Below are 12,660 nucleotides of genomic sequence, written 5' to 3'. Positions count from 1 at the left end.
GGATCATCCTGCTATATGGGTTCTGTTTGTGGGGGACCATCCTGTTACATGGGGGCTGTTTGTGGATGATCATCCTGCTATATGGGGGCTATTTGTGGGGGACCATAATACTACATGGGGGCTGATTGTGGGGGACCATCATACTACATGGGGGCTGTTTGTGGGGAACCATCATACTATATGGAGGCTGTTTGTGGGGGACCATCATACTATATGGAGGCTGTTTGTGGGGGGGTCCATCATACTATATGGAGGCTGTTTGGGGGGACCATCATACTATATGGGGCTGTTTGTGGGGGACCATCATTCTATATAGAGGACTGTTTGTGGGGACCATCATACTATATGGAGGCTGTTTGTGGTGGACCATCATACTATATGGAGGCTGTTTGTGAGGGACCATCATACTATATGGAGGCTGTTTGTGGGTGACCATCATACTATATGGGGGCTGTTTGTGGGGAACCATCATACTATATGAGGGCTGTTTGTGGGGGACCGTCATAGTATATGGGGGGTTGTTTGGGGCAACCATCATACTATATAGGGGTCTGTGGGGGATCTTCATCTTGTGTGGGGGGGCTGTGGTGCACATTATACTGTGTGGAGGTCTATGGGGTACATTATACTATGTGGTGGGCTGTGGTGACATTCATACTGTATGGGGTGATTAAGGGGGACATCAAATTTAATGGGGTGGTTATGAGGGGCAACATGCTTTATATAGGGGTCTGTCATGCACCTCATACTGTATATTAGGGGCTGTGCTGAATACCATAATGTATGGGGGGCTGTGGTGACCATCTAAATATGTGGGTGCTGTGCTGCATCATACTGTGTATATGGTTTGTGGGGTCATCATACCATGTAGGGCATAATACTCTATGAGGGTCAAGAAAGGGGTATCATAGTGGGTGAGACCACTTAGGGGCTTTAGTAGAGGGAAAATATATGAGGGTCACGAAAGGGGTATCATAGTGGGTGAGACCACTTAGGGGCTTTAGTAGAGGGAAAATAAATGTAAGTGCTGCGATACATATCCTCCGTTTCTTAGAAAGTTGGGAGATATGCCATTCTTTGACGTGATAGGACTTTTGCTATGGGACCTGTTATTTCTATGTACTCCCCTTGGGAGGCCCAAGGGGTTGTCATTATGGGGAAGCAAGGAGGCATTATTATTATTATTATAAGAAAGCACAGGGGCTGTTTGTATTTTTATAACTAGGTGCATGGTCACTATTATAAGGGGTCACAGGGGAATTATTATAAGGCAGCACAAGTTGTGGTTTGTGTAGAGGTGGTAGAATGAGAGGAGGGTCTTGGAAAAGCTGTAAAGTAAAGATGCCTCTGTTATATTTTACAAGGACGAACTATGATTGGAAGAAGAGGTCACGGCGGTCTGGGCCGAATTAAAAAGAAGAGGGAAAACGAATGACAACAACCAGCGAGAACAGCACTGGTGAGAATTTGCACAGTACAACACACATATATGGTCTGTAGAGCACTGGTGTATTACCATTATATGGTCACTGTGGTCACCTCACACCATTACTGACCCACTGCCAAACTGGTCATGCTGAAGGATGTTGCAGGCAGCAGATCGCTCTCCACGGTGTCTCCAGACTCTGTCATGTCGGTCACAAGTGCTCAGTGTGAACCTGCTTTCATCTGTGAAGAGCACAGGGCGCCAGTGGTGACTTTGTCAATCCTGGTGTTCTGTTGCATTTCTTTGGAGGGCCGCACAGCCCTCCATGTGCTCGCCAGAGGTAGCCTGACTGCCATTAGGTACCGAGATGAGATCCTCAGACCCCTTGTCAGACCATATGCTGGTGCGGTTGGCCCTGGGTTCCTCCTAATGCAGGACAATGCCAGACATCATGTGGCTGGAGTGTGTCAGCAGTTCCTGCAAGATGAAGGCATTGAAGCTATGGACTGGCCCGCCTGTTCCCCAGACCTGAATCCGATTGAGCACATCTGGGACATCATGTCTCGCTCCATCCACCAACATGTTGCACCACAGACTGTCCAGGAGTTGGCGGATGCTTTAGCCCAGGTCTGGGAGGAGATCCCAAAGGAGACCATCCGCAACCTCATCAGGAGCATGCCCAGGCGTTGTAGGGAGGTCATACAGTCACGTGGAGGCCACACACAATACTGAGCCTCATTTTGACTTGTTTTAAGGACATTACATCAAAGTTGGATCAGCCTGTAGTGTGTTTTTCCACTTTAATTTTGGGGGTGACTTCAAATCCAGGCCTCCATTGGTTAATAAATTTGATTTCCATTGATGATTTTTGTGTAATTTTGTTGTCAGCACATTCAACTTTGTACAGAACAAAGTATTCAATGAGAATATTTCATTCATTCAGATCTAGGATGTGTCATTTGAGTGTTCCCTTTATTTTTTTGAGCAGTGTACATCACATAGAAGACATTGGGACTGTGGCATATAGATCACATAGGAGAAACTGGAGCCAGAGTATATACATCACATAGGAGACATTGCGCTATATCTGCTGCCTTCATTATTGGGACGGAAGCGGAGAGTGCACTAACTCTGCCCGCAAAGAATGTCCTAATGCTGGCAATGACATAATCCTTCATTGCATGCGCCACAGTGTTCAGTAGTGAAATGCAGTGTGCGTGTGCTCACAGTGTAAGAAGGAATTAAAGGGATGGCGGCTAGCAAAATGGGACTGCTGGCCAAGCACTGTGGACCCCGGAAATCTATAAGGGGGCCAGAGGTAATGACATTGCGGGCCTTAGATGGCTCATGAGCCGGAGATTTCACACCCCCAGTTTATATAAAAATTGCATTTTAATATACAGTCCAAAGTTTTGGAATACCATTTGCCAGTAGTCAATTTGTAAATAGCATATACGGTAATTCCGTTGATCCCAGTCTGGTGTATTGGTTATAAAAATTATTAGTTTACCTGTTGTACATTCATTAGGAACATGAAAACAGATAGTCTGGTGACGAGATGAGGACCAAAAAGCTGTGGAGAAACTTACCTGCTGGTTGACAAGTGCGAAAATCGTCACCTAGCTTGTACCCTGAAGCACAGCTGCAGCTGCGAGAGGTGCTGTTCTCAGCCTCTATACAGAAGTGGCTGCAGCCTCCATTACTAATGGAGCAGTTGAAATAGGCCACCTCTATAAGGGAGAACAATGGGTTAGTATTAGAAAGGTTGAACAGTGAGCTTGCAATCAATATTTCAGTTGAACAATATATAAATATATACTTTATGGACAGAAGTTTTGGGACACACTTCACAATCATTGATTTCAGGTTTTGCACTCAGTTCCATCACCACAGGACAGGTGTATAAACTCTAATCCTGCACCATGCTCTCTGTCTTTACTAACATTTGTGATGTTCTAAAAGAGATCACTGATACCAGCATGGTCTTGTAATAGGAGGTTACTAGTTCTTTCATGATATTTCTTCCCTCCTATATACAGGTGCTTCTCACAAAATCAGAATATCATCAAAAAGTTAATTTATTTCAGTTCTTCAATATAAAAAGTGAAACTCATATATTATATAGAAGTCATTACAAACATTACATTTCTGTTAATGTTGATGATTATGGCTTACAGCCAATGAAAACACAAAAGTCATTATCTCAATAAATTAGAATAATTAACAAAAAACACCTTCAAAGGCTTCCTACGCGTTTAAAAAGGTCCCTTGGTCTGTTTCAGTAGGCTCCACAATCATGGGGAAGACTGCTGACTTGACAGATGTCCAGAAGGCAGTCATTGACACACTCCACAAGGAGGATAAGCCACAAAAGGTCATTGCTAAAGAAGCTGGCTGTTCACAGGGTGCTGTATCCAAGCATATTAATGGAAAGTTGAGTGGAAGGAAAAAGTATGGTAGAAAAAGGTGCACAAGCACCCGGATAACCGCAGCCTTGAAAGTATTAAGAAAAGGCCATTCAAAAATTTGGGGGAGATTCACAAAGAGTGGACTGCTGCTGGAGTCATTGCTTCAAGAGCCACCACACACAGACGCATCCAGGACATGGGCTACAAGTGTCACATTCCTTGTGTCAAGCCACTCATGACCAATAGACAATGCCAGAAGCGTCTTACCTGGGCCAAGGAGAAAAAGACCTGGACTGTTGCTCAGTGGTCCAAGGTGTTTTCAGATGAAAGTAAATTTTGCATTTCATTTGGAAATCAAGGTCCCAGAGTCTGGAGGAAGAGTGGAGAGGCCACAATCCAAGCTGCTTGAGGTCTAGTGTGAAGTTTCCACAATCAGTGATGGTTTGGGGAGCCATGTCATCTGCTGGTGTAGGTCCGCTGTGTTTTATCAAGACCAAAGTCAGCACAGCCGTCTACCAGGAAATTTTAGAGCACTTCATGCTTCCCTCTGCCGACAAGCTTTTTGGAGATGGAAATTTCATTGTCCAGCAGGACTTGGCACCTGTCCACACTGCCAAAAGTACCAATACCTGGCTTAAAAACAATAGTATCACTGTGCTTGATTGGCCAGCAAACTCGCCTGACCTTAACCCCATAGAGAATCTATGGGATATTGTCAAGAGGAAGATGAGAGACACCAGACCCAACAATGCAGATGAGCTGAAGGCTGCTACCAAACCAACCTGGGCTTCCATAACACCTCAGCAGTGCCACAGGCTGATCGCCTCCATGCCACGCCGCATTGATGCTGTAATTGATGCAAAAGGAGCCCTGACCAAGTATTGAGTGCATTTACTGAACATACATTTCAGGAGGCCAACATTTCAGATTTTAATAACATTTTTCAAGCTGTTATAAAGTATTCTAATTTACTGAGATAATGACTTTTGTGTTTTCATTGGCTGTAAGCCATAATCATCAACATTAACAGAAATAAACACTTGAAATAGATCACTCTGTTTGTAATGACTCTATATAATATATGCGTTTCACTTTTTGTATTGAAGAACTGAAATAAATTAACTTTTTGATGATATTCTAATTTAGTGAGAAGCACCTGTATTTTATGATCAACAGTAAGTTGCATTATAGAAAAGTGGAAGCGTTTAGGAATCACAGAAATCACAGTGCTGAGGAGCAGAGGACAAACAAGTCACCAACGCTCAGCTGACTCCATAACTGCAGAGTAAAAACCTAATCTGGTATTAACAAAAACTGTGCTTAGGAGCGTCATGACATGGGTTTCAATGGCAGAGTAGCTACATGCAAGTCTTACATAACCAAACACAATGTCAAGCGTCTGATGGAGTAATATAAAGAGGCTGTCACTGAACTCCAGAACAATGTAATCATGTTCTATGTAGTGATGAATCACACTTCTCTATTTGGTGTGGTCTGGGATTGGTGAAAGTCAGGAGAACGTTACCTGCCTGACTGCATTGTGACAACTGTAAAATTTGGTGGAGGAGAGATAATGCTATGAGATTGTTTTTCAAGAGTTGGCATAGGAACCTTAGTTACAAAGAATCTTATTGCTTCAGCATAACAAGATATTTTGGACAACTGTAGCTTCCAACTTTGCGGGAGCAGTTAGGTGAAGGCCCTTTTCTCCTCCAGCATGACTGTGTCAGAGTACACAATGTCCATAAATGTATGATTAGGTTAGTTTGCTGTGGAAGAACTTGACAGGCCACACAAAGTCTTGACCTCAACTCCATTGAACATGTTTGGTATGAACTAGAGCGGAGAGGAGATTGTGAACCCGGTCCTCTCATCCAATCTCAGTGTCTGACCTCACAAATGTTCTTCTTGGTGAAAGGGCAAGAATTCCCACAGACACCTCCAAAATCTTATACAAAGTCTTACCAGAAGAGTGGAAGCTATTGTAGCTGCAAATTGGGAACCATATTATAGTTTATAGATTTAGAATGGGAGGTCATAAAAGCTCAGCTACCATGGCTGTAGTAACTTGCTGGAGGGCTGCCCTGTCTCATAGTTTCATGGTACCCAACAGACCCCTTATTCTCTGCTAGAACTTGAGCAGCAAAGCCCAGAATGAATATTGGTGCCAACGAGATGGACCTTACACACCAATCAGAGTTGTTTAGGAATGAATGATTGTAACTATACAAGAATATAAACATCTAGAAATTAAAATGTTCCAATACCTAGAAAAAAAAACCTCCCCATGAACATTGACACGTCTGCTAAATGTATCCTTTTCCAGCAATATTTCACGGTTATTGGAAATTTGTCCTGTTCGTCCCTTGTAAATATTAAGTAGGCACCTTCACCCCCCTTTGGAACGCCTTATACCTTTTTTGATCACCTACAGAACCTCCAAATTCCTTTTCTTTATTTTAAAGGGTTATTCCCAAGAAATCAAATTATCCCCTTTCAATGGGACACGGGATAACTTGCTGATTGCTGAGACTCTCAGCAGTCCAATCAAGACTGGAATAGAGATTCACACGTGCAGCCTCTGCTTCAGTCATTGTCTATAGGAGTACAGTGCACGGCTATTTCCAGCAGTCCCATAAACAATAAGTAGCGTGGAGGCTGTGGATGTGCTCCATTCCTGATGGGGCTACAGAGCCCGGGTCTTGGGATTCAAGAACCTCGATCTCAGGATTGCTGGGGGTCTCACCAGTCGGATCCCTAGAGATCAGTAAGTTATCTGCTATCCAATATACAAGGGATAACATGTTTTTTAGGAATAACCATATTTTGCAATGTTCCTAAACCCCTTCTATGTTTGTTATTAAAAATAGTTCTCTGGGGGTTCTTTAGGTTCTGTGAGGTCTTCTAAGTTAGTTCACCTGACATCAGCGTAGGATACAGTGAAAAAGGCAGGGAAGAAAGTGAACATGGGATAAATAGTTTTATGAATTTCCTTAGCATTTTCATGTAAAAACCTGTTGCTAAACCTGTAAGTGGCGCCTTCCTCACTCACACATAGCTGATTGTCAGCTCTTCATGCACACAGTAAAGGCTGTCAATCACTCTGTGTGGCTTGAAGTTGGATGACTCACAGCCTTTCTCTATCAGCGCTGGTTGCATTTACACACACAAAAAAATAAACTAAGTTATGTGCAACTCTATATTACCGAGCTCAGCCAGGAAATCTCACCAAACATTTAAGAATCAAAATTTTATATTTAGAAGAGGTCTAAGTTCTCCATGAATTTCCAGATTATCAAAAAAATGATTTTTCTCATGTTCTGTACTTAAAATAAACTATTGTAATTCTTTTCCCAGCCCACCCAACTTTATCATGTAATCTGTCTGGGTTAATAAATGCACTAAGAGGTGGAAAAGCTGCAGGTCAGGTAAGTGCAAGTTGCCCAAGAATTGGAATTCATTTATATGGTTAATCTAATTTCCCCATCAGTATGTCTTTGGAGTGTGGGAAGAAACCAGAGAACCTGGAGGAAACCCACCAAACACGGGGAGAACATACAAACTCCTTGCAGATGGTGTCCATGGTGGGATTTGAACTCAGGATCCCAGCGTTGTAAAGTATTGTACCTCTTGTGCACGGTGAGGTTTACATTGTTTTATAATGGCACCCTCCTGCACTATATTAAAGCCCCACTCCGGTGTTTTGGGGTATTTTTCAGCGCTGGAGTGGTGCTAATAATCTAAGGTCCCTGACCAGCGTATTATACTCAGCTGCCGCTGTCTTCACCTTTTAGCGGAGTCACTCCGGTCTCCATCCGTCATCTTGTGACCGCAACTTCTGACTGAGCGGAAACCAGAAATAATGGTCACAAGCTCTCAATGCGAGAGTATGAGAGCTAGGATAAGGTTTTCATTGACTTACATTGAAAAGTGACCTCTGGATCACCCAGCAAACACTGGAGCGATCAGTCAGGTCACAAACTGCTGGAGACCGACGGGAGCGGCAGCGATAGGTGAAGACCGCAGCAGGTAAGTATAAGACTAGGGGCAGGGGCCTTAGATTAGGTACTTTATAACAGTTTCAGGAACAATGTCTTATGCTACTACATGGTACAGTGGCAGAATATACATATATAAATATGAGTGTTGCTAATATAAACCCAATGTCTATATAAATTGATGTAAAAAATAGTAAATTATTGTCTCTCTTAACCAACTTCAGAAAATGGGAAGGTAAGAGTGACCACTGACAATGTGACACCAACAACATATCACCAAGTGGGGATGTGAGGAGTTACTGTGCATCCATGATTCCTGGTCCAGACCAACGTGGATATAGAAGATACTATAAGTATCTATCTACAGTGGGTACGGAAAGTATTCAGACCCTTTAAATTTTTCACTCTATGTTGGTAAATTCTAAAAAGCTCATTTTTTTTCTCATTAAATTACACTCTGCACTCCATCTTGACTGAAAAAAAAACAGAAATGTAGAAATTTTTGCAAATTTATTAAAAAAGAAAAACTGAAATATCAGATGGTCATAAGTATTCAGACCCTTTGCTCAGACACTCATATTTAAGTCACATGCTGTCCATTTCCTTGTGATCCTCCTTGAGATGGTTCTACTCCTTCATTGGAGTCCAGCTGTGTTTAATTAAACTGATAGGACTTGATTTGGAAAGGCACACACCTGTCTATATAAGACCTCACCGCTCACAGTGCATGTCAGACCAAATGAGAATCATGAGCTCAAAGGAACTGCCCAAGGAGCTCAGAGACAGAATTGTGGCAAGGCACACATCTGGCCAAGGTTATAAAAGAATTTCTGAATTACTCAAGGCTCCTAAGAGCACAGTGGCCTCCGTAATCCTTAAATGGAAGAAGTTTGGGACCACCAGAAGTCTTCCTAGACCTGGCCGTCCAGCCAAACTGAGCAATCGTGGGAGAAGAGCCTTGGTGAGAGAGGTAAAGAAGAACCCCAAGATCACAGTGGCTGAGCTCCAGAGATGCAGTAGGGAGATGGGAGAAAGTTTCCCAAAGTCAACTATCACTGCAGCCCTCCACCAGTTGTGCCTTTATGGCAGAGTGGCCCGACAGAAGCCTCTCCTCAGTGCAAGACATATGAAAGCCCGCATAGAGTTTGCTCAAAAACACATGAAGGACTCCCAGACTATGAGAAATAAGATTCTCTGGTCTGATGAGACGAAGATAGAACTTTTTGGTGATAATTCTAAGCAGTATGTGTGGAGAAAAGCAGGCACTCCTCATCACCTGTCCAATACAATCCCAACAGTGAAACATGGTGGTGGCAGCATCATGCTATGGGGGCGTTTTTCAGCTGCAGGGACAGGACGAATGGTTGCAATTGAAGGAAACATGAATGCGGCCAAGTACAGAGATATCCTGGATGAAAACCTCTGGACTCTGGACCTCAGACTTGGCCTAAGGTTCACCTTCCAACAAGACAATGACCCTAAGCACATAGCCAAAATAACAAAGGAGTGGCTTCAGAACAACTCTGTGACCATTCTTGAGTGGCCCAGCCAGAGCCCTGACCAAAACCAAATTGAGCATCTCTAGAGAGACCTGAAAATGGCTGTCCACCAACATTCACCATCCAACTTGACGGAACTGGAGAGGATCTGCAAGGAAGAATGGCAGAGGATCCCCAAATCCAGGTGTGAAAAACTTGTTGCATCATTCCCAAGAAGACTCATGGTTGTACTAGCTCAAAAGGGTGCTTCTACTCAATACTGAGCAAAGGGTCTGAATACTTATGACAACGCGATATTTCAGTTTTTCTTTTTTAATAAATTTGCAAAAATTTCTACATTTCTGCTTTTTTTCAGTTAAGATGGGGTGCAGAGCGTACTTTAATGAGAAAAAAATTAACTTTTTATAATTTACCAAATGGTTGCAATGAAACAAAGAGTGAAAAATTTAAAGAGGTCTGAATACTTTACATATCCACTGTATCTACCTATCTATCTATAGATATAGAGGAAAAGATAAATGAAATAATACATAATTTGCTACTCAATATTTTTGAGACACTCACCATGAGAACAAAGTTTTCCTTCCCATTCTCGGGGGCAGATGCAGTCAAATTTCCCTATCCCATCTTTGCAAACACCATTTGTACAAGGATTTGGGAGACATTGATCCCCATCTAAAAAAAACATGAAGCTTAATTATTGAGGTGGACTATTACACATATAGCTGTAAGTATATATGTCATTCTGTCTGTCTTACCAAAGTAAACTGTCCAAAAGTTCAGCTGGAAAAAAAAAAAGAAAAGAAAATCTTAAAATAGGATCTATAGAAAATATCTATAGTATAGATATAACTTGTCAGGTCTTACTGTATCTTCCCGAGTCTCAAAAATCTCATTGGCCTCCTCAAAGTCACATTTCTCTTCGTGGCATTCTCTCTCTAGGTTGCCTGGTCTGAGTTCCTCCATAATAGTATTTGCCCTTTTCTGAATCTTTAGGACATGATTTGCATCCTGTTTACTAAAAAAGACTACAAATAGAGAAATACATCATATATGATCATTGTATGGATACTTGTTTCCCCAGTTACCCTAAATCTATTACAAATCAACTTTATTTACATTTTTGGAACAACTTTTTTGTATTATATCGGATAGGTGATAGGTACGTGATTGCTGGGTTCCAACCCCTGGCCCCAATTCATACAATCCTACGAACAGGAGTCCTGTATGTATCATGTTAGTAGTGATTACACATGAGCGCTGAAGCTCCATTCATTGCCTACAGGACCAATGAAGATAGCTGAGTACAGTTCTCTGCTGAAATGGCGGACATAGGATCTTGCTTTTCATGATCAGTTAGGGTCCCAGTGATGAGACCCCCAGCAGCAGACACCTAGCATCTACCCTTGCTATATGTAATAGTATAAACAACCATTTTACACAACTGCTTCCAGCTTTCTGTCAATAATTTTAGAATGCCCTTTTCTGTTTCTATATGAGTGTATCCTTTGCACAAAGTGAAGTCCAAAAATACATGATTTGAAACGTTTGGTATTAAAGAAAATCTGTCCTTGATGTATAAATCCAGGTACACTTATCTTTTATATCTTATATCTGTTGCTGCACTCCCAAATAATTTGATTCATTCTCCCTCAAAAAATGAGCTCCTTAAAGGGAATAAGCTAGCAGGATTAAACTGTCTTCCACCCAAACCACATATGTGGGCATGCAGGTCTTTGAAATGTAAATCCCTGTCACCTTTCCATTTTCTATTTGTTGTCACATTCCCAAGTAATTACAATTTTCATTCATAGGTAAATGAGGCATTAAGTACTCTGGCCTTGATAGAGCACTTTCTGAGCAGCTTCCTTCACATGTTATTTCCCTGGGCAGAAGCAGGCTCTTTAGCTTGATTGGCAACTCACTGTCTAGTGACATCAGGAACCAGATAGGAAAATTAAACAGTGAGTGATCAATCAAGCTAAAGAAACTGGTTCTGGTCAGGGAAATAACCTGGCCAGGCAAAGACTTGTTAAGTGCTCTGTCTCACCCAGAGCACTTAATGCCTTATTTGTGTATAAATGAGAATACTAATTGCTCAGGAATGCAACAACAGATAGAAGATACAAAGGTGTTGATTGATTTACATTTCAAAAACCTGCAAGCCCATACATACAGTTTTGAGGGGAAGTAGACAGGGGTTAATCTTAAAACAGATTCCCTTTTAGGAACTCTTTTTTTTTTGGAGGGGCGGGTGGATAAAAAAATGTTACAAGATAAATAGACTGACAAATAATAACTGCATGCCTACTGTATCCCCAAGTATTATTTTTCAAATGGGACAACTTGATTGATTGAACTTTGCTAGCATACTTACTGGATTTGGTAAAATTCAGTGGAATAACACTCAGGATTAAAAACCACAAAAAACTCCAGAACAGTAAATCTGTAAGTACAGCATAAAATAATAAAAATAATTTTTATTCATTTTAAGTGTAAGAGACAAAATTCTATAGATGAAAACATTGAAATTTATGGTACACTTGTTATTACGGCAAGAAGATCAGATCCTAGACAGTTTTTTTTTTTATTGGAGTCTGTTATACACAGATCGAAATGAATGTATCATTTTGTTCCATGAAGCATTGTATGATTACTGGTATTTGTGTGAATGGTGCATTTGTATAAAATTACTATGGAAAATAATGGCACTGTAAAGTGAGTTAAATAAATATTAACGTTAGGGGGAATGTATCAAGACATTGTTGCAAAGATTGTTACATGCTATATTTTCGGAAAAAAAAGAAGTCCTTTTTACCATTTTCACCTGATAGCTTCAAACTTTTTAAAAATGTGTTTGAAAGTGAGAGTGGTTCACTATGCCAAAAAGGTGTAAGACATATTCATGAATTTTGACATTTTAAAAATGTACAAAAAAAAATGTAAATTTTCACTCCAATAAGAGGGTGGAGTGAAAAGTAGAAAACCAGCTCTAGAAAACAGTGTTATATTAAAAGGGAACCTGTCACCTCAGAAAACACTCTCTATCTGCAGATACAGGGTTAATCTGCAGGGAAATAGAGTTACAATCCTGCCTGTATGTCTTACTGAAAATGCAGCTATCAGGAGAAAGCAAAGTTATTTCCTCCCAGGAGCCACCAGTTTTCTGTCATAGAGGTGTGTACGGAGTGGCTGCAGACACCGCTCACATCCCTGCTCGCTGTACTGTGAGTGGCAGTTATAAGCTGTAACGGGTCTGGGAGGCGGAACCTCTGAGCTACTATACAAGGGGGCGGTCCTTGTAAGGGAGCGGGTGGCGACCAGGGAAG

The 12,660-nt window shown here is 41.6% G+C and overlaps 1 protein-coding gene across 1 annotated transcript in view; it reads right to left on the bottom strand.

Annotated features, from left to right (window-relative positions):
• The window catches only part of PROC (protein C, inactivator of coagulation factors Va and VIIIa), a 95,813-nt gene that overhangs the window by 37,709 nt on the left and 45,444 nt on the right, over positions 1 to 12,660 (bottom strand). The window contains exons 2-6 of the mRNA XM_073674573.1: positions 11,709 to 11,777; positions 10,199 to 10,359; positions 10,090 to 10,114; positions 9,896 to 10,006; positions 3,016 to 3,156 (exon numbers count right to left, since the gene is read on the bottom strand). Coding sequence (XP_073530674.1) covers positions 3,016 to 3,156; positions 9,896 to 10,006; positions 10,090 to 10,114; positions 10,199 to 10,359; positions 11,709 to 11,777 — 507 coding nt within the window. The remainder of the gene's footprint in view (positions 1 to 3,015; positions 3,157 to 9,895; positions 10,007 to 10,089; positions 10,115 to 10,198; positions 10,360 to 11,708; positions 11,778 to 12,660) is intronic.

The sequence above is a fragment of the Phyllobates terribilis genome, unplaced genomic scaffold (assembly GCF_046119375.1).
Source record: "Phyllobates terribilis strain yellow unplaced genomic scaffold, ASM4611937v1 Scaffold_3__8_contigs__length_932513732, whole genome shotgun sequence".
Classification (NCBI taxonomy): Eukaryota; Metazoa; Chordata; class Amphibia; order Anura; family Dendrobatidae; genus Phyllobates; species Phyllobates terribilis.
Note: the sequence above shows the minus strand (reverse complement) of the source record. Positions and strands in the feature narration are given on the sequence as shown.